General features: G+C 37.6%; 1 protein-coding gene across 1 annotated transcript in view; it reads right to left on the minus strand.

Annotated features, from left to right (window-relative positions):
* Positions 1–20,876, minus strand: part of PDE3B (phosphodiesterase 3B, cGMP-inhibited) — a 162,369-nt gene extending 141,493 nt beyond the window's left edge. Inside the window, exon 1 of the mRNA XM_012654173.1 lies at positions 19,556–20,876. Within this exon, the coding sequence (XP_012509627.1) occupies positions 19,556–20,536 (981 nt within the window). The 5' untranslated portion in view covers positions 20,537–20,876. The remainder of the gene's footprint in view (positions 1–19,555) is intronic.
* Positions 20,877–23,193: the final 2,317 nt, after the last annotated feature.

Consider the following 23,193-nt stretch of genomic DNA (forward strand, 5'->3'; position numbering starts at 1 on the left):
CACACTTGAAGCTCGGACTTGAGGGGGAGGGAGGGCAAGGGCATCATATGTAACCTAATCATCTGTACCCCCATAATATGCTGAAATAAAAAAATAAAAATAAAAGAAAAGAAAAAAAAGAAAGAAAAAATTAGCCAGGCATGGTGGCATGCACCTGTAGTCCCAGCTACTCAGGAGGCTGAGGCACGAGGATAGCCTGAGCCCAGGAGTTTGAGGCTGCAGTGAGCTATGATGACACCACTACACTCTCTACCCAGGGTGGCAGAACAAGACCCTGTCTCCAGAAAACAAACAAACAAACAAACAAAAAAAATAACTGTGCTACATAGATTTCATTTCCCCCCTCCAGATCCATTCTCCACTCTGTTCTCTGTTCTGTGCCCCAGGAGACTCTGCAGGTATAAAAAGCTACCCCACTCCCACCTCTTGCTCTCTATCTTCTGGGTGGATTCAGCCAGTGGAAGACTACGGCAGGAGATTGAAAGACAGGAACAGAGTGAGCCTGGGGTATTTACTCCCCAGCTCTCACGTAAAATCACCTCTGGTTAGCAATGACAACTTCTGTCAAATGGACCTCTATACAGCAACTCTCCGAGTCTTGATAACTCTCTATTCTGCCCTTATATGTCTAAGGGTGGTAATGGCTATTCACTGTTGCTCACCAGACACTCATCATACCATGTTGGTTTCCCTTAACCTTTCACACTCTTTTGCAAATCATCCCTTCATAAATTTTCCCAAGTTTACCTATTTGAGTGTGCCTTCCAGTTTCTGTCAGGACCCTCCCTGATACAGTACCACTCTTCCCATAAGCCTTCTCTGTAGTTTGTTTATACCTCCTTTATGGTACTTTTCTTCCTTGTACTAGACCCCAAGTTTCTTGATGGCAAGGTATATTTTATTTACCTTTGAATCTCCAAAATCATTCATTTCTTGCCCACAATAGGTATTAAATGAATGTTTCAAGAATAAATGGGAAAAATAAAATTAAAAAAAAAAAAGAAGACTAATACTTCATGGCACAAGAAAATGATATGAAACTCAAATTTCAGTTTCCAAGAAGGTTGAGAAAGAGGTAAAACTATTAGAAAAAACGTCAGAATTGTGGATATCCTGTGAGGCAGGTTATTAACTGGGAGAGAATATGAGAAAGCCAACTAGGGTATTGGAAATGTTCTATATTTTGATCTGAGTGACCTATGTAGGTGTATACATATGTAAAAATTTGTTGAGCTATATACTTTTGTTCACTTTATAGTAGGTACAGTATACCTCACAAGAGAAGGAAAAAAAGAAATCTACATTTAGCTGTTTGTGTTGAAACAATATGGCTAACTCCTCATTTATCCAAAGGTTCTGTATCAAAACAAACCAAAAAAAAGGTCTGTGCAAAGTCAAAATAGAAGTTACAAAGTCCAAACACTATATTCATGAGAAAGACTTTCAGGCTTTTTCATCCTTATTTTTACAGCTAATTCCAATTAGCTTGGTTAACCAGTTTCCTGACCCACCGCTGATAATCAGTAACTATAATAATTGAGAAAGGGGAGGTCTGTTAAAGAATGATAGCAGTTGGCAGCAAGTGGCAAGCAAAATAACTATTAAAGAGCAGATAAAAATTTAAGATGCATCACTTAGCATATGGCAAAGAGACTGTATAAGCCACTTAGGCATCCTTGTATCATGGCAGCGTAAGATAGTGTTAAAAATGACAACCCTGGCTGCAGGAATGAGATGGAGGTGGACAAGGTGGAGACAGATGGTCAGGACGGTCCCCAGGAGAAGGGAGGCTTGTGTGAGACTGGGAAGCAGCAGCAGAACCTCAATGTGTGGCCTCAGCCCACAGCAAATGGGCTTCCAAAACACTCCTACTGGTTGGATCGCTGGTTCTTCATCCTTTTCAACGTGGTATTGTTTATTTTCATGTATCTTTTGCCATGACTGGTTAGCTAATATCTAAATTAAGAAGTTGGCCTCTAGAGTAAATTCTGAAAATGACGACAAACTTCTTGAATAAAGGAGACAGACAGGATTGCGCAGCAGCAGAATTTCAAACCTCTAAGGGATCTTCCCCCTCCATTTTATATTTTCTATTACTCATTTGGAAAACTCTATTAAATGGGTAGGATCTCACTCATTCACAGCTAAGTTCTTAAAACTAGCCCCTTAGTTCATGTTTAAAAACTTTCTTCAAACATCTGATGGCTTTACAGGGACTGATTGTAAAAGTATTTGTACTTAAAAGTTTAGTGTATTCGTTAAGAAATAGAGTAATGTCTTTCCTTTAACATTTTAAGGATTGATCAGAGTTTAATATGATGCAAATAATATGACAAATCATAAGGTGAGATATCTATAAATTCAAAAGTAAATTACTAAAAAGCAAAGGAAGGATTTTTCGGAGACGAAACAAAGTGTTCTTAGATTGCATAGAGGCCATACCACAAAAGATACACAGAAAATGTAAGCCGATAATGTGTTTATTGGCTATAGGTACCAGTTAAATTTTTAGATTAATTGGGACTCTGTTATGAAAAGACATGTCATGGTTGACAGGTTGATACAATCTAAGAAAAAGTAGATGACATCCAATATTGGAAAGCTAGCATTCATGTCCTCTCACCTGAATGTTTCCCCCTTCTTCCTTTTAAAACTCTTGAATCCCCTAAAATAGGACTGTGTCCTTCAAATCTATTTTTATTACTGTTGCATTCATAACGCTTGTGGCTAAAACATAATTGTTTTTATAATGTCTATAATTTACTTAAGTACTTCAGCAAAGTCAGTGTGATATTTACTCATTCAGCAGTTATTTGAGCTCTCACTATGGGCTAGGCATTATTTTAGACACGGCAATGAACAAACAGACAAAAATTCTTGCCTTCATGGAGCTTACATTCTCATTTCTTGGTTTTTAAATCTAAATATGCTATTTAACAAGAATTTACATTCTAGGGGTAACCAGCTAGCATGTAATCAGAAAAGCCACACTCCCAAAGCAGCTACTATAATCACTTCAGAAGCTATTCCTATTAGCCCTAAAGGCTTTACGTAAGGAATGTCAGAAATGGGCTTTTGTCAGTGGTATCAGTGGCATTCAACATATGTCAACTGTCTTGAATATTTTGGAAATATTTCTCTCCCTTATAAACAGGGAATATGATCTGAGAAACTCTACATCTTCTACCTTTCAGAATGGTTCTTAGGGTTTGAGTTGAGTCTATAATTGATTTTGGAGTATTTTAATTGCCTAATGCTGACTGTAAAGTCAACAATTAATGCCTTCAGGTTATTGTCTCATCTACCTAAAGAGAACCTTTTATGGAAGATGTGGCTGAATTATCTAGATAGAGGAACAAAGAACTGGGATTTCACTGAGTTTACCAAATAGACTGTATGAACTGTTTCTGCACTACTTGCTAATACTTTTGTCTAATAAATGTTTATGTATAAAAGTTGACAACCCTTACCAGGGAAATAATAAATTATTTTCATTAAGACCTGTTCAATAAGCAGAAACAGGAGTAAACACGTAAGAAACATACACAGCAAAATGTATTTAAACTGAAAAGATATTACTTATAAAAAGATAAACTTCAGTTACCTGATAAAAAATGCACTTAAAATAATCACATTATTCCTGGAGTTTGCCAGATAATCATGACTAGTAATTTGCCATTATTTTCCTCCTTTGCTGAACCATAAAAACTAATAAATTTGTGTTTAAAATGCAAAGTTCGACCAGGTGCAGTGGCTCGTACCTGTAATCCTAGCACTTTGGGAGGCTGAGGCAGGAGGATTGCTTGAGGCCAGCCTGAACAAAGAAAATATTAGCCAGATGTGGTGGTACACATCTGTAGTCTCAGCTACTTGAGAGGCTAAGCCAGGAGGATTGCTTGAGCCCAGGAACTTGAAGTTGCAGTGAGTAATGATGACACCACTGCACTCTAACACAAGCAACAGAGCGAGACCCTGGCTCAAAAACAAAAAAGCAAAGTTCTCCCTAGAAATAAAAAGTGCAATCTAAGCATTGAAAATGTTCTATCAACACTTGTTAACTGAGACCCATTCAAACACCTAGGAATTTTTAACCAATTCTTAAGCATTTTTTATAAGCCATATCTGAAAAAGTAACGCCAAAATTATTTATAACCCTACCACATCACCATGATCTCACCTGATTCTATGCCCCTTCTTTTTTTAAAAGAGGTAACTCCTGCTCACAATGTCCTGCATTAGTATCCATTCTCCCAACTTTCAACATTCTTCTAAGCTTCACCTATAAAGTCAGGCATTCTTCTAAGGTAAGCTTTCCCAAGATTATTACTGGGTTTTGTGATTTCAAGAACTTATTCCTTAGGCATCCTCTTCCTCAAGTTATTTTCAACAATGGAATTAGGAATATTATGCAGGAACTAGGGGAAAATGCCATGTGAAGTGATAAAGAGAATGATATTAATGCAATAATTCAATTCAATAAACTATTTGACACATGCCAAGCACTGGGGATACATAAATAAATAAGATACTGTCCCCTCATTTAAAGAACACAAAATACAGAGGTAAGAGAGACCTGTCAACACAATTACAATAGAGAGTATGAAGTGCAACTATAGAGGCATACAGAAGAAAATGACTCAAATTTTGTCAAGAGAGGAAAGAAAGAAATGAAGAAAGGGAGAATCTAGGGTCAGTTTTTAAATTATGTACATTCCATGCAACATGTAAAAACTATGGTTGCAAAAAAAGAGAACATGCAAAAATTAAAATACATGTTGTATAAAAGATGTCAGGATTACAAATGGCTTTTTCTATGTGCGTGTTGAGAGGCAACTCCCTTTCCAAATCCTATGGCTTTTATGAGGAAGAATTTTCCCCAAATACTTCTGGGGTCTCTCTACCCGCTCATTTATGTTTCTCCTAAAAGGCTCTCACAGGGAGGATGCTTCTGATCCTGCCCTGCCTCGGACCAGGTAAGTCTATTTAACTTTGGGGTTCAGTATCAGAAAGCGTTTATCTGCATATATAAGCCATGTCCTCAGTATCAGCTTTATCAGAAATAAAGGTGGTATTCTGATCTCTCATCTGTCACTCTCTTCTCCAGTTTGTTCAGAATTTGGGCAGGGAATATGGGTGTTACTGACATCTCTCAGACACTATAATATTATATGGCCTTTTTTTCCTAATTTAAAATAAAATCTTCATTTTTTATCTTATATTCTATTAAACTCCTGGGAGTAGTATTCTTACATGACTCTTCTTCATAGCCCTCATAACTCCTAGCAGAATGCCTCGTAATGTTTGCTGAAGGCATGAATTTTCAGATATTAAAGGTACTTCTATATGGTGCTTATTTTTACAGCAAAAGCACACAGACGTAATAATAAGTATTAATGTTTACTAATGTGTATGTAGGTATTTTTTTCCCTGAAGAAAAATTTTTCCTCATAATTAGTAAAAATTAATATCCATATTTATCTTTATCTGCTTTGAACCATTATCATTTAACTAGTTGAAGCTCTTCAGGGGACTTTTTCTGAAAAGTAGAACAAAGCGTTAAATTGAGGTAGTAAAGCAAGGTAACCAATACCGGAATGAGGAAGAGGGCTGGAGAAGTCACTTTTTTACAAGGTTTCTCTTCCCGCTGTTTCCTTTTCTCTTACCTCTCTCTCACCATTCCTGGGGAAGTGTTGCATAGCTATCAACATGCTTAACAGTGAACTGTGAAGAAGAATTATAGGTATGGGCATTTGTCTGAAATTCCAGTGCACCTCCAACTCCAAAGTGACAAACTGGAACAAAAAGCTTATGGGGCAGTAAATTGTGATTGCAGCAACTGACAAATTTTTCTTCTGGAAGACCAAAGGTTCTTACCTAATCTTTAACTCTGAAACTTCAAAAGATAAGAAATCCAAATTATCCCTTTTAATCACTTTTGAAATCATCACTTGTATCTTTTCTTTGTTGTCCTAATATACTGACAACCACTGAAAGAATTTCCCCTACGTAATCCCATATGGAAAGGATTTACTTTTTTACTTAATACTGGTTCCAAGAGAAATTTCAGGACAATAAAAAGAGATTGTTTGAAAGTTCTAAATTTCAATCAACTTTACCACTGATTTTAGAGTAATCTGGCATAAACTACCAAAACTTTCCTTCCCTTCAGATGATTTATCAGTCCCAATGCCTGTCTCTACTTAATCAAATCCTATATATCTTTCAAATGCCTCCTCTATGAAGACGTCCAATACACTCCCCCTAAAAAACTGATCACTCTTTTTGCCTTCCACAATAAAGTACTCAGACTGCAAATACAGCATTACTGTAACTGTCTCATAGTGAGCTTGTTTATACACCTGTCTCTACTGGATATAAACTCTCTAAAGACAGAACCGTGTCTTATTCATCACTATACTTCCCTCACAGCACCTAGCACAGTGCAATGCTCAAAAAAGAGGGTTAGTAACTATGAGGGTAATTAAGACAGTATAAGCAAAGTATAATATACCAATGTGATAGGAATGAACTAAAGGTATAAATAAAATAGTATACAAAAGGAACACTCTCCATTGCAGGTGAATTTGGACACAGTTATTGATTATACGTGTGCCTGTATATATAGACATAGACATGTTATTAGGTACCTATTAATTTAGAATTTTATCTTCTTGGCTAATTAAATCTTTTATAATTATATAATGATCATCTTTTTCTCTAGCAGAGTTTTTTCCCAGTTTGATGTTAATATTTTACCAACTTGTTGTAAGTATTTGTCTTGTATCCTTTTTCCATTCTTATACTTTCAACCTTTATAAATCCTTAGGTTTATAAAGAGTTGTCATATTTTTTTTTAAATCAAAGTGAATAATCTTTACCTTCATTTGACTATAGCTTTGCTTCTGTTTATTGTGATTACTGATAAATAGTATTTGGATTTATTAATATTTCTATCATCTTTTTACATGCTTTCTATATTTATCCTGTTTTCTAGATTTCCCTTTTTTTCCTTTTTTATATTGTATTGATTTTTCTTTTTTTCCTCACTCCACTTTCCCCCTCTATTTGTTTAGAAGTTATACACTCAATACCTATTCTTTCAGCATTCGCACTACCTGTCTATATATAACAAAATTTAAAGTTGGACTTTTAACCCTACTCTTAAAATATGACTTTTTAGCACACTATTCTAATTTTTCCTTCCAAAATAAATGCTATTGTTTTCTAGTATTTTAATTGTAGCCTATTCTCCCCTCACAAATGAGGCATTGTTAATAATGTCTTATAACATCAATGTTTGCTTTGTTTTACCTACATATTTGTCATTAGCATTCTTTCTTGATCTCAGTTCTTCTACTTACGTACTTTTGGTGGTTAAAAACTCTCAATTTTTGCTTGTCTGAAATGCTTTCAGTTTGCCCTCCTTGTAGAGAGATAGTTTTGCTGGGCATTAATTTCTAGTTTGACAGTTATTTTTTTCTCAGCACATGAAGGATGATATTCACTGCTTTACAACTTCCACTGTTGCTACTGATAAGTCACCTTTCAGTATAATAGCCATTTGTTCTTTTGAAGGCAATTTCTCTTTTCTCTCTGACTTCTTTTAGTACTTCTCTTTTTCTCTGAGGCTATGCAATTTTGCTATGATGTATCTAAGGATGGGTTTCTTTTTACTTATTCTTCTTGAGATTCAGTTACCTTATTAGATAAAAAAAAATTTGGTAAAAAAATTAGCCAGGCATGGTGGTGCATAGCTGTAGTCTCAGCTACTCGGGAGGCTGAGGCAAGAGTTTGAGGTTGCAGTGAGCTATGATGACGCCACTGCATTCTAGCTTGGGCAACATTCTAGCCTGAGACCCTGTCTCAAAAACAAAACAAAAAAAGTTGGCATTTTTCACCAGTTCTATGAAATGTTATTATACAGCCATTATCTCTTCGAATATTGCCTGTTCACAATTTTATTATCCCCTTTTGGAACTTCAGTTAAACCCATGCTGAACTTCACTTCTTATTCTCCAACTCTTTCAATCTCTCTTTCTTAGTTTCCATCTTTTCTTCCTTGCATATTATGGGCAATTTCTTTGGACCTGTCTTCCAGTTAACAAAGTCTGTCTCTCACCTGCTATTTAATGTATGCAAAAGTTTTTAATTTGTGGTTATTATTTTCATCTTTAGAAATTCCAGTTTTTTAAATTTGTATGATTGTTCTTTTAATCCCCTGTTCCCCAACCATTTTTTCAACCTTCTATTTTACTTCTTTAAGTATATTAAACATTCATTTTAATGTTTTGTGTATGATAATTCCAATATGTGAAGCTTTTGTGGGTGTCTTTTTCCTGTGTACTTTTTCGGTAGGTCCTTATTCACAGTGCCTTATTTCTTTGCACGTTTTGTGGATTTTTGGCCAGGCACTGCTCAATTTCCTTGGGATTTTATCTTAGGAAATTATTTGAAGCATTAGAGAATCTGAATTTCTTTTATAGTTGCCTGGGAAAATAATCAACCTGGAACCACTTTACATTTTTCACTTGAGGTTTCTCAGTCTACATATGCAGCATTAATTCAGATCAAAAACTAAATAAGGACCCCAAAGATTGCACAAAAAAACTAATAGAATAAACAAATTCAGCAAAGCTGTAGGATATGAAATCAACACATATAAATCAGTTGCATTCTATACACTAACAATGAAAAATTCAAAAAGGAAATTAAGAAAAGAGTTCCATTTACAACAGCATCAAAAAGAATAAAATACTTAGGAATAAACTTAATCAAGGAGGCAAAAGACTTGTACACTGAAAACTATAAAATGTTGCTGAAAGAAATTAAGGCAAAAATATATAGGAAGACATCCCATGTTCATGGATTGGAAGACTTAATATTATGATTGTAACGTACCAATACTAGAATCTATGGATTCAATGCAATCTCTATCAAAAGCCCAATGATGATTACACTAAGTGAAATAAGCCACTCACAAAAGATACATACTGTAAGATTCCACTTATATGAAGTATCTTAAGTAGTCGAATTCACTGAAACAGAAAGCAGAATAGTAGTTAAGGGCTGGGGGAGGGGGGAAAGGAGAGTTGTTATTTAAGGGGTATAGTTTGAGTTCTACAAGATGGAAAGAATCTGGAAATCTGTTTCACAACAATGTAAATATACTTAGCACTACTGAACTGTACACTTAAAAATGGTGAAGATGGTAAATTTTATGTTATGTGCTTTTTACCATGACAAAAATAAAAATAATAAAAACAAACCCCAATGACTTTTTTTGCAGTAGTAGAAAAATCCATCCTAAAATTCATATGGAATCTCAAGGTACACCTAAATAGCCAAAACAATCTTGAAAAGGAATAAAGTTTGAAGTCTCACACTTCTGATTTCAAAACTTACTACAAAGCAACAGTAATCAAAACAGTGTGGTACTGACATAAAAACAGACATACAGACCAATGAAATAGAACAGACAGCCCAGAAATAAATCCTCACATATATAGTCAAATAATTTTCAACAAGGGAGCCAACACTATTGAATGAGGAAAGAACAATCTTTTCAACAAATGGTCTTAGGAAAACTGGATATCCACATGCAAAAGAATAAAGTTGGACAGTTACCTTACACTGTATGCAAAAATTAACTCAAAAATGGATCAAACACCTAAACGTTAGAACTAAAAGTTTTCTAAAACTCTTAGAAGAAAACATAGGGGAAAAGCTTCATAACATTGAATTTGGCAATGATTTCTTTGATATGACACCAAAACCATAGGCAACTAAAGAAAAAAATAGATAAATTAAACTTCATCAAAATTAAAAACTTTTGCACAACAAAGGACACTATCAATAGAATGAAAGGCAACCCACAAAATGGAAGAAAATATTTGCAAATCATCTGATAAGAAATTAATATCCAGAATATATAAATAACTCCTATAACAATAAAACTCAACAATAAAAAATCTAACTAAAAAATGGGCAAAAGATCTGAATAGAGATTTCTCCAAAGAAGATATGCAAGTGGCCAACAAGCACAGGAAAAGATGCTCAACATCACTAATCATTAGGGAAATGCAAATCAAAACCGCAATGACATATCACCTTCATACTCACTAGGATGGCTACTACCACAAAAAAAATAAATAAATAAATAAATAACATAAAAAAAATAAAAATAAATAAATAAATAAATAAAAAATAAAAAAAAAAATAAATAAATAACAAGTGTTGATGAGGATATAAAGAAATGGAACCTTTGTGCATTACTGGTAGGAATACAAAACAGTGTAGCCACTTGTAGAAAACAGTATAGTGGATCCTCAAAACATTAAAAATAGCATTATCATATTATTCAACTAATCCATTTCCAGGTATATACCCAAAAGAACTAAAACCAGAGACTCAAACACCTGCACTGATAGCAGCATATTATTCACAATGGCCAAAAGATAGCAACCCAGATGTCCCAGAAAACTGCAACTTAAAAATTTCAATCAAAAACAATTCTCCTCTAAATTGTTCAAAAGATTTAAGGCCAATCAAAACCCAACAGAATTTTTTTGTGAAACTTCACAAGCTTATTCTAAAATTTATATTGAAAACAAAGGTCTAAAAATAACCAATACACTCTTGCAAAAGAAGAACAAGATGAGGGACTTACTGGATATTAAGTCTTCTTAGAAAGCTATTATAATTAAGATGGTGTGGTATTAACATAGGGTGCATAAACTAACGAATGAAACATAAAAGCCCAGATACAGACTCATACATATATTGATATGTGATATAGGACAGACGTAGCACTACTGATGGAAAACAAATAAACTTCTCAATAAATTGTGTTGGCATAATTGTATATCGATATGGACAAAAAATGAGATTGAATCTCTAAATCACATCACACATATAAATGAATTCTAGGTGGATGAAAACCATGTGAAAGGCAAAACTTTAAAAGGACAATAAATGAGTGTATTTTACAACTTCCATTAGGGAAGGGTTTTGTAAACAAGTCACAAAGAGTCTTATCATTAGAGGAAAAGATTGGTAAATGTGACAACATTAAAATTAAGAACTTCTACTATTGAAAAATGCTATAAAAACTGGAACAAGACATTTGCAATCCGAACAACCAATGAAGGATATGTGTCTGCACATATAAGGAAATCACGAATTATCAAGAAAAAAACAAACCACCCAATTTTAAAAAGGCGAAACACTTGAACAAGTAATCCCTGAATAAGAAATATAGCCCATAAGGCCGGGCGTGGTGGCTCACGCCTATAATCCTAGCACTCTGAGAGGCCAAAGCGGGCGGATCATTTGAGCTCAGGAGTTCGAAACCAGCCTGAGCAAGAGCGAGATCCCGTCTCTACTAAAAAAATAGAGAGAAATTAGCTGGACAACTAAAAGTATATACATATAAAAAAAAAAAAATTAGCTGGGCATGGTGGTGCATGTTTGTAGTCCCAGCAACTTGGGAGGCTGAGGCAGTAGGATTGCTTGAGCCCAGGAGTTTGTGGTTGCTATGAGCTAGGCTGACACCACGGCACTCTAGCCCAGGCCACAGAGTGAGACTTTGTCTCGGAAAAAAAAAAAAAAGAAAGAAATATAGCCCATAAAATTTTAAAAAATACTCAATCATATTAGCAATTAGAGAAATGCAAATTAAAATCACAAAGAAATAGCATTTCATACCCACTAGACTAGCAAAAATTAAAGTCAGTAAATAGGAAGCACTGGTTGGTGAGAATGTGGACCCAAGGGCATTACTACTCACTGCTAGCAAAAATATAAATGGTATGTCCATTTTGAAAAACAATTCAACTTTAGGTAGAGTTTTAGTTTTCTATTGCTACTTGTATGGTTGAATTATGTCCCCCAAAAAAGATATGTTGAGTCCTAATCCTCAGTACCTCAGAATGTAACATTATTTGGAAATAGGATCTTTCCATGGCTGATCAAGTTAAAATGAGGTCATTAGTGTAGACCCTAATCCTATGTGACTTGGGTCTTTATAAAAATGGAAAATTTGGACACAAAGACAAACAAGCACAGAGGGAAGACTATGTGAACAGACACAGGGAGAATGCTGTGATGAAGGCAGAGGTCAAGATGACACATCTACAAGACAAAGATTACCAGCAAACCACCAAAAGCTAAGAGAAACACAGGGAAAAGATTTTCCCTCATAGCCTTCAGAGAGAACCAACCCTGGTGACACCTTGATCTTGGACATGTAGCCTCCAGAACTGTGAGACAATTAATTTCTGTTGTTTAAGCCACCCAGTTTGTGGTACTTTGTTACAGCAGCCCTAGCAAACTAATACATTCCTGTAACAAATGACCACAAACTAAACAACATAAAACAACACAAATTTATCAGCTTATAGTTCTGTAGGTCAGAGGTCTGACACAGGTCTCACTGAGCTAAATCAAGGTGTTGGCTGGGCTTCATTACTTTCTGGGAACTCTAGGGAAAAATCTGTTCCCTTGACATTTTTAGCTTCTAGAGGCTGCTTGCTTTCCTTGGCTCATGGTCCCCCTTGTTCCATCACCAAAGCTAGCAAAGGTGGGCTGAGTGAGTCCTTCTCACACTGTATTACTTCAACCCTGCTTCCACTATCCCAACTCCTTCTCCCAACTCTTCTGACTCTCTCTTCTACTTTTTAAGGACTGTTGTGATTATACTGCACCCACTCAGATAATCCTGAATAATCTCCTCATCTCAAAATCCTATGGGATTAAGTTAAATCCCATCTCCAACATTGGTTTTGCTATGTAAGGTACCATATTCACAAATTCCAGGGATGAGAATGTGGACATCTTTGGGGTGCCATTATTCTAACTACCATACGTAGTAAAATTAATATGAGTATACCTTACAACCCAGTAATTCTACTTCTATACACACACATGCACCAGGAGATATTAGGTTATTAATATGAAATGTCCTATTTCCTTAAGTATTGTTATCTCTGACATTTCACTTTGACCTGTCTCGTTATATTTTTATTGTGAGGGTACATCCTCAGTCTTTCAAATGCATGGTTTGGCTTGTGATTATCTTTCAAATTTTTTTACAGAAATTTTTGTGAAACCATGGGTCAAAAATCCATGTAATTTTTGAATACGAGTTCCATCATGGAGCCAATGCAGAGCAGAAAACTCGAAATATCAACAAAGTGTTTGGCAAGGATGTGGCTAATGAACACACAGTATGTCCATAGTTTGAGAAGTTCTGTTCTGGTGAGTTTAATCTTGAACATGAGCCACGTCGGTGACCTGAGACCTAGGTGGATAATGATGAGCTGAAAGCTGTAGTGGAAACGAATCCATCTCAACCTATGTGTGAATTAACAGGAAGGTTTGACATGACTATTCCAACAATATCGGACCATTTGAAACAAATTGGCAAGGTAAAGAAGATGGATAGATGGGTTCCTCATGAATTAAACAAGTATTAGAAGAGAAATGAGCGTCAGAAATCGTCTCAAAGTTTGCCTTTCTTTGCTGTCATGACATAAAGGCAAACTATTTCTACACTGTATTGTGATGTGTGATGAAAAATGGATTATTTTCGACAATCGCAAGCATTCGGCACAATGATTGGATAATGATGAAGTGCCAAAACACAGACCAAAAGCGAATATTCATCAAAAAAAGCTAATGGTGTCTGTTTGGTGATCCAGTGCTGGTATTATCCATTACAGCTTCGTGAATCCTGGTTAACTGATTACAGCAGATGATGTCTACTGCAACCAACTGGACAAAATGATGAGGATGCTCGTGACTAAGCAGCCAAGATTGGTCAATAGAGACAGGCCAATCCTCTTGCAAGACAATACTTGACCACAATATTTATAACAATGTTCATAGCAACATTGTATATAATAGCAAAAAACTGAAAACCACCAAAGGGCTTATGAATGGTGGAATGGATAAATAAACTTTTTATGTTCAGACGATGAAATACTATACAGCATTAAAGAAATGAACTACAACTATCTGCATCAACATGGATAAATCTTAGAAAATGTCAAGCAAAAAAACGTTACAGAAGAACACATATAGTATGATTCTATTTATCTAAAGTCCAAAATCAGACAATACTAAATAATACATATTCTTTAGGTATACATTCATAGGAGGTTATAATTATAAAGATAAGCAAGAGTACAAATACCAAAAAAAATAATGATAGAGGCGTTACTTTTGGAGCAGAGAGAAGGGGATATAAGAAAGGATGGGTGGGAGAGAGGGTTTCAAAGGAAATGGGCAGAGTACATGACTTTTATTGTTTTATTTTTTTCTTAAACCATATAAACATATATATACATAGTCTTTCATGCATGCCATTTCTCACTAAAAATTTAAATTCTAAGTAAATTTAAAATATGCTGAATGCGAGTTATATGAAATGTAAAGGAAGAAGTAGCCAATTTACTGTAGCTGATGGAGGAAGGTAAATCTATAAAGTTAAGATACCTCCTAGGTAAATCAAGGATAGATGTAAAGTTCTAGGTTGTAAAAGAAAAAAAAAACAAAACAGTAGGAGATACATTCTTCTGTCCCATGCTCTAAGAATAGCCTTCTAGACCACCTAAGTAAGCATGGATCAGGTTGTAAATAACAAGGTGAACACCAACTCAGTGTTATAAACTATCAGGAACTATCCACAGACAGAACCTAGTTCTCCTAAAGTTTTGTTTGGCTAAGACAGTTGTTCAGTTTGTTGTGTTTAAATTGAATGCCTTCAAGGAAAGCAGGCAATAGTCAGTTCACTTCCATTCTTCCTAGTCTCCTTTTCAACCTCCCTTCTTTCCTCAATACGTTAATGTTGTGTAGCTGGCCCCTCAAGGCACTGAGTTTGAGAGCAGCTGCATCCTTACAAGTCACTCTGAAATAACGGTATCAGAAGTTTATCTTCAAGGTCATTATTTTCAAGAATCCCTCCTAACTAACTCTCTCTCTCTCTTCTCTTCCACTATTGTCCCCCAGCTCCTTTAACCAGGGACATCGCCTTTTATCACAAAAGTGGAGATACCTGGCAAAATTAAGTACAGCCTTGGAAAATTATAATGGCAGGTACATGTGCTCTTTATGGAAAGTCTAGGTGGACTAGGAGTCAAGACTAGGTTCTAATTACTGTTTTCTCAGTATCTCACAGTATAACCCTGAGCCAGTATTTTTTCTCTCTCTGGGGTTCAATTTCTTTCCTTTCTACATAATGAGCAGATTTCAATCAGATAAACTCTAAATCTCCCTGTATCTTCTATATCTATACAAACATTTATACTAAAATAAGTTTTTCCAGCAAGTATAAATTTTTCCTGCTTTGGATGGGGTATAGGAAGGCAGAAGAGTACGCTAGGGAAACAGGCTGACTGTAAGGGAAAGAGAATGAGAGAAGGGACTGCCACTAAGGAGGATAGAGTCTGAGGACACATTTTACAGTTTTACTTTTGGTTACCTTCCACTTGGTGTATGAAATCACAAATTATGGAGATGTTACTATATCATGTAATATAATGAAAATATTCTGTCACACATTAACACTGCTTCAAATAGTTTGTCAATTTTTATTTTTAAATACGGCCCACTCTGCTATAATGAAGTTTGGTTTCAGCTTATATATTAATTTGAGTATCAGTGTACTGTCTGAAGACTTCTTAATCTTATTTGTTCCTTAAAGGAGATTTTGGCAAGTAGGAATGGTAAAAAGCAAAAGGAAAAAATCCACAAGCTCAATAATAAGAAGCAGCCCTCAAATAGCTAGAACCAAGGATGGATTCAGAAAGGGAGCATTCCATAAGTTCTAGAATGCTTTTTAAAAAAACAAAAAACAAAACAAAACAAAAAGCTAAGAGCAGGTTATGAAGGACTTTGCAAGCAAGGGTGAAGGGCATGAACTGTGGACAATGAAAAGCCATGAAAGATTTTTAGAATAGAAGGAGAGATTTGATCAAATTTGTGTTTTTGAAAGATAACTCTGATGGCAGAGTACACATAATATTTACAAAATAGAGTATAAGATTATTATGTAGGCTGATATTTTACCACAAACTATTAAAATGAAATTAGAATAACTAATATTCACTCACTGAAGCCATAAAATAAATTTCACAAATACTACAATATTCTTAAAGAAACACACAGCAGCAGGGTATGCCTTGCAAATTCCTTAGGTGGGTAAATAATCACTTATACTTTAAAATCTCTTTTTTTTTAAGTCCTCATATTACATATGTATACCTTTTTCAAATAAAATTAACACTTTAAATAATATTTATGGGCATTAAGTCCACCAAATTTTTCAATATTTACCTAACCATTTAGAAAGCACTTAGCATTTCAGGTACAGAAAAATATCTCACACACTAACGTAAGCCTTTCAAAACCTGGTATTTACCAAATCACACACAAAGTGATCTCACTGAAAAGCTGAAAACTACATTATAGAATATACAATTAAAATGGCATAGAAATGCAGTTTCTTCAATTCTAGTCAAAGCTTCTATGAACACAACTGAGTTTTTTAACTTCCTATTGTTAGTTTCAGCTGACTCCTGGCAGATAAATTACAAATTTAGTGCTTCTTTCCATTAACCCACCAAAGCAGCACACAGTCAGCAGTAACTAGATTTAAACTTTAAATGGCTAAAAGTGTTTCGTTAAAAATAAAAAAAATTAAAAAAAAAACACAAAAAACCCTTAGAAAAAAACTGACCCATATACATACAGCATTTGAATAAAATATTATAAATCTAATCTAATTTTATGAACATGTGCCATTATTTTTCAGCCTAACATAATGTCCCAAAACTTAAAAATTACTTAAAATCCATTCCTACACAATTAAAAACATTTATATTGATATGAGTTTTCAGTGGTTTTCAATAATGTTAATAACAATGTTTAAATTCTTAAGGAAATGAAAAGGTGCAATAATTTCGTTACCATCAAAAAAATGAACCCACGTATACTTTTTAAAAGAAATTTCTATCCAAAAAACAGAATATTTTGCTCATCTTTTCCAATTATTACACCTTGGAAAATACAGGTTAGCAATATCAAAATTCAACATTTAAATAAAACTTCAAGAATCACTAACTTGTGACATTTACACTTTTGTTTATACTTTACCAAAAGTGTAAACTAACTAAAAGAAATTAATTTTAGTTGGAAGGTATTATATAATTCATCTACTGAGATCCTCTGATTTGACAGGATACTGAGACTCAGAAAGGTGCACTGATTTTTCCAAGATTAAACAGCTGAGCCAAGACTTGAGCTTCACTCCTTAGCCTTTGAATTCAGGGTATTCTCCCCTATGTCAAATTCTACCTAAAATTTTTTCACCTTCCTTCATTTTCTGAAACAATAAAGTGTTTTGACAACTGTCACATATAGCACTCTGAAAATTAAAAAAATCTCTTGATCTTTTACTTCCATAAAAGTACTGGTTTTCCCTTAATATCTTTAACAGAATACACATGCAAACAAAAACCACATATCCGCTGTTAAACTTCAGGAACAAGCATAAATAAAAATTCTTGTTATTACAATCTCTGCTAAGTTAAAAATATCCTTTTCTGGTACTGTCAAAATAGAATTACTTTGTGACATTTAACATTAAGTAACCACGTATAAACCCCTTAACAATTAGCATATGTTCTAAGTCCCCAAAAATGTTCCTATTCAAGGTAGAATGTGAATAGGGTTCTTTGCACTAAAAAATATGCCCTTTTTAGAAGTACAAATTCTATTTTCATCTAATACAAATAATAAATGAAGCTACCTGATACAATATCACACCTAAAGGTTGAAAAAGGCTGCTGTGATGGAAAGAGCACCACACTAGAATTAAGAAATTTTCCACACACAAGAATCCAAACATAATTGACCATACCAACAAATTACAATTAAAATATGTTAAACTGTTAAATTCAGGAAAATTGTCCGCAAATGTGATGGAATTGTGCTAAAACACTTTTCCAGTGTTAAAAAATGCAATCTCTTCACATATAATCAAAAGTCAAATGTTATTCCATTCTATGAAAACAGTTTATACTACACTTTGCTCTTTGATGAATCCTCTCAAAACAATTTTTCTTCTGACACACATTTTGCTAAGCACTGTCTATTAACATTGGTAGTAAACTGAGAAAACAAAAGGCATAACAAAATTTTTTCAAGCATTTGGCCAAATAACTATAGACTACAAAAGTGGCCTCTGAAGCTATTTCAAGAAGCAAAATGTTGTGTCACTGAACACTACAGATCAGTGTTAAACATGTCATAAAATCAATGTAGTAGCTTTATTTTGAAGAGAACACAAGGGACAAAAACTGAAAAGAAAAGAGAGACGAATGCATCAAATGTAATACGGACAAGAAACAAAATTTTGTCTGCAATATACCAGCTCCCAGTGTAAAACACATCGCTAATCAAAAACATCTGAAAACTTATGGTATACACATCTACTCTCCTACTTAAACAAAACCTCTACTCTTACCCTTTTAGTTGTGCAGAACACAGCATTGAGAACTGAAAAATGTAATCAAATCTCAACACTGCCACTTACTAGACATGTGAAGTTGGGTTATCTCTATAAGCCTTGATTTACTCATCTCTAAATAAAGTTAATGTCACCAACCAAACAGCGTTCTTGTGAGGATCTCAAACAATGTATGTAAAGCATTTTGCACTTAGTAAATGCTCAATAAATAGTAGCTATACTTAGTTGCTTGGTGATGTAGTCAGGTAGGTTTTACAACACTTCATAAAGATGCAAGTTCATTCCCTGATAATTTAAATTCCTTTAAAAAACAAAAATATGCAAATGTACGGGAAAAAATGGAAATGCTTTTGGCATCTTTCCAGGCATTACTGAGTTTAAAGGTTAAATTGCCAAAACGTTCTCCTAATTATGCAACAAATATACACAACCATGAGTCTGTGAAAGATTGTATTAGCCTATACTGCTGTCTTTTCATCTAAATTAATAAGTCTCATTTCCAAAGCTCATCATTGTTCTTTTAATTACAAGATCTCAGCTTCCTCCTCTCGATTACCATCAATAGAAACAAAACCCCACTGATTAAAATTCTTGTGTGTATTCCCTCATTGTAAAGGCTGTATGTTAACTTTGGGCAGACATCATTGTGACACCAAACAGAGAAATGACACCAAAATACATATATCAGAGTATGCCAAAAGTGGGAGTAGTCAATCTGTTAAACAACAAACGATTCACCCCATCCTTCTGAGAACTCATCGAATGCATAAAGTCTTTAAAAAGTGCCATATGATTAGCAGGCTATTTCATTTCTACTCAAAGATAAAAGGTACTTGCTTCCATATTTTTAAAAAGCATCCTGTGCTTTGGAACCCTTTCCAGAATAAAATTTTATTTCCTTCCCTTCCCCGTCCCCCGCCCCCAAATTCTGGAAGTTAACATGTTTTCAAATACCCTACTTCAACTCCGGAACTGAAGCGATAAACCTGCCCCGCTTCCTTTCCAGACCTTGCTTTCTGGTTAACATACCTGTTCTCTCGAAATACAAGGCAACGAAGGTCTCCTGAACATTTTGCAACTGCCACCATAGTAACTGGCTGCAGTTTCGCCAAGCGACACGCAGCTGGACCTCCTCCGGGGTCTGATCACAGGCACTTTTTCCTCGGCGGTACTGGACAACCGAGGATGATGAGGCGCTTCCCTGATTTGAAAGAAGTGATCCAACCCCAGGGCCAGCAGGCATCCAGCGCCCCCCACCAGGCAGGAGAGCAGCGGCCGGAGGGCCGAAGGCAGCAGTCCGAGGCTGGTGAAGGAGACCCACCAGACGAAGCTGGCGAAGAGCAGCACCAGGATGCTGTGCTGGAGCCTCACCCGGTGCGCGAGCGTCAGCAGACACACACAGCTCAGCACCACGAGCAACCTGCCCGCCACCGCCAGGGGCGTGTGTGCGGCCGGATCGGGGACCCCTGCGTCCCCGCCCCCCCAAGGCCAAGACCCCCACTGCCACACCAGTAAGTCCCCCAAGTAACAGCAGGCGGGCAGCGCCAGCAGCCACCAGGAGCCGCCGCTCCGGCCCGGGCCGGGTCCCCGCTTGGTCCGGGTCAGGAAGCAGGTGAGGAAGAAGAAGGCACAGGCGATGCTGAAGAGGGGGCTGAGGCTGTGCGAGCACACGCTCAGCAGCGTCCGCAGCCGGGCGGCCCCGGCAGCCCAGCTCTCGGGCCCCGCGCCGAGCAGCAGGGCGAGGACAAAGGCGGCCAGGGCGCCCAGCGAGAGGCGCGCCCGGCAGAAGGGGGAGCCGCGCCGCGGCTGCTTGGGGGAGGCCGGCGGCGGCCGCAGCTCCACGTTGCAGAAGCGGCAGAGGTGGAAAAAGAAGCCGCGCGGAGGGTCCTGCCGCAAGGGGCTCACGCAGCTCTTCACGTAGCCGTTCCTCAGACTCTCGGGGGGCGAGCCGGCCCCGTCCGGCTGCTGCGGGTACCGCATGGCTTTGGCGTCTCGCTCGTCCCTCCTCATGGCCGGGGCCGGGGTGGCCGCGGGGCTCAGCACCCCCAGCTCGTAGCGCAGCGGCCGCTGGCGCTCCGGACCCCCGCCCCCGCGTTCGGGGCGCCCCCCGGCTGGCAGCGCGTCAGAGCTGCGCCCGCCGCCGCAGCCCAGGGTCCCCGCCGCGCGGGCTGAGGAGCGGCGGAGTCCGCGACATGCTGGCTGAGGAGAGGGGCGAAAGGGGCTTCTCTCCCGGATCGCTTCGGCTGCCTCCTCCTTTTCCCTCTGGCACCTCTGGAAACTGTAGTCTCGGCGTCGCCTCCCAGCTCCCTGGCTGCAACAGTTACCTCACTGCCCTAGCCTGGTCCGTTGGGCGCGCGAGCGGCGGGCGGGCGCTCCTCCCCCGCGGCTGTCCGGGCCGGCGCGCGCCCCGCCCGCCACCGCGCGCGCCCGCGCCCCGTCCCCCAGCCTCCCGCCGGGCGGGGACGCGAGCCTGGGACCCTGCCGATGGAGAATGCCCCGGCGGAGGAGAGCGCTGCCCCGGCTGTCAGGACACCATGCGGGCCTGGGAGAGACAGGCGAGGTCATCTTCGGATGGAAGGGGAAAGCCCGTCATCCTGGGTCCCCAGGCTTGCACATTCCCTTTGAGGGTAAGTCACACACCCAGCCAGGCTCCGACCGGTCACTACCTGGGTCTTGGGGGAAAAGGGCGTTTGTGGTCCCTAAGGGGAGTGCATAGTAGGGATACCAAGCTAACGGGAGGAGAGGGGGAAGCCGCCTCAAAGCTCAGCCCAGTTTGGGGTGGGTCCTTGGACTGTGTGAGCAAAGCTGTGACCTGGTGAGGACCAGCCACCACTAAGGCCATGGCGACAAACCCTAATCATTGTGGCTAAGTCTAGCCTCAAAAGCGACTTGAATTCTTGGGCCACGCAGCAGGCCCAGGATCTTGTAGTAGCTCTTACGGAGAAGCGTGCACGTGGAATGCACTCTGGGAGCATCTATGTCTTGTTCAAGAACCATCTTTACAAGGGAGGAACCAATGCCCCATCTCCACTTTGCATCCTTGCCATATATACCCACCTCTTCACATCTTGTATCCCGCTCCTCTTTCCAGATTGAAAGCTTTTTCACTGTAACAGCATGTTGGGGAAGGGGAGTATAGGAGTCTTCTCCAAGACCACTCTCCAGTTTGAATCTGTTGGCCTTGAAAGAAGTCAAATAAGATGCTATCTGTGAAGTACTGGTGAGACTAGCAACATTAGGAAACACTGACTTGAAAGCGAGAAGAAAAGAACTTTGCTGTACAGAAGGGACTGCTTTGGAATCTAACCAATCATAACTGCCTTAGAGAGTGAACTGTTTCCCTCCACCAAAACTCTCCCTTCAACCTCATAACAGGCCTGCATTTCTCGAAGAGCTAATTGCACATTTTTCCAGGGAGATGAGAAACCTTACTGTGTGATAAATCCCACAAACAGGCCCAGTTTTCACCAATTAATCTATGCCCGCAGCCATGACCTAAAACAGACAATTTTCGTATATGATCGTAGTTCGCATGCATGGCAGAAATTAGCACAAGAATTTGACTAAGATGAAAAAGTCCAGAATTCCCTTTTCTGTATAGTGGATAAAGGAATAAATGTTTAATAGGATTCTCTAATTGACTACCCAAATGCTTTCCTAAAAGATAAAAATCTATCAGATCTTTTTTCCAGCATGACAATTGAAAGGAAAAAAAAAATGCTCATTTCAGCAAAACTCAGCAAATACATTTTTAAATCATGTGCATAGAACTCATCACCACCGGTTAAACGTTAAAACAAGAAACTTAATGGATACATTTTGAGCTTGTACAGAAGGGCATGACAAAACTAGCACAAGCATATTACTGAAATTACATATTTCTGAAATGTCCATTATAAATTCCAAAGGAAATAAGAAATTGATTTTAAAATTAGAACAAATTCAGATTAAAGTTTTTTGTGAGTTTTTTTTTTTAATCTGAAGTTGTCATGTGAGGTAGGATGGGCATCTTAAGGGAAAGTGGTGAACTAGAGATCCTGTTAAATGAGTTTTAGTCCAGCCCTAGACACTCATACCCTGGCATTATTAAGCAAATCACATAACTTTTACAGGCATCGTCCTTTTCCAATGTAAAATGAAGCAATTTAATTTAGATAACCTTTGAAATCCCTTCTGGTTTTAAAAAGCTCTGATTTCTGAGATCAGATAAGATCAGGCACATTCAGGGTGGTTTGGCCATATTCTGTATGCCAAAAATTTGTAGGCATCCTTAGGATTCATCTTTCAGATTGCCAAGACCAATCTTTTGTATTATTTGTACCACCAAACTAAACGAAACTCTCAGTGTTGACAAGTAAAAATAAAGGTATTTTTATCAAAGGACTGTGTTCTGAAAAATAAAATTAAAAGCCCTCTTCATGAAATTGTTTTACTTCCCAATTCTTTGGCCTTCTTTCAGCTGTTATTCAGGTTTTTGTGAAGCTAAAAGCACAACTCTTCCCATAACCCATAGTTGGAGTGCATCCTTCTAAACGCCAAACCAGCACCTGAGAGGATTCTAAAATAAAATGTAAGAGCATGACCAAAGACTATCAGAAGTTTACTTAACTAAAAATATGCGCAAAAAGAATGAGCTAGCTATGTTTATAGCTACTCCCTTTTCTGTT

Source organism: Propithecus coquereli, unplaced genomic scaffold (assembly GCF_000956105.1).
Source record: "Propithecus coquereli isolate 6110/MARCELLA unplaced genomic scaffold, Pcoq_1.0 Scaffold44, whole genome shotgun sequence".
Taxonomy (NCBI): Eukaryota; Metazoa; Chordata; class Mammalia; order Primates; family Indriidae; genus Propithecus; species Propithecus coquereli.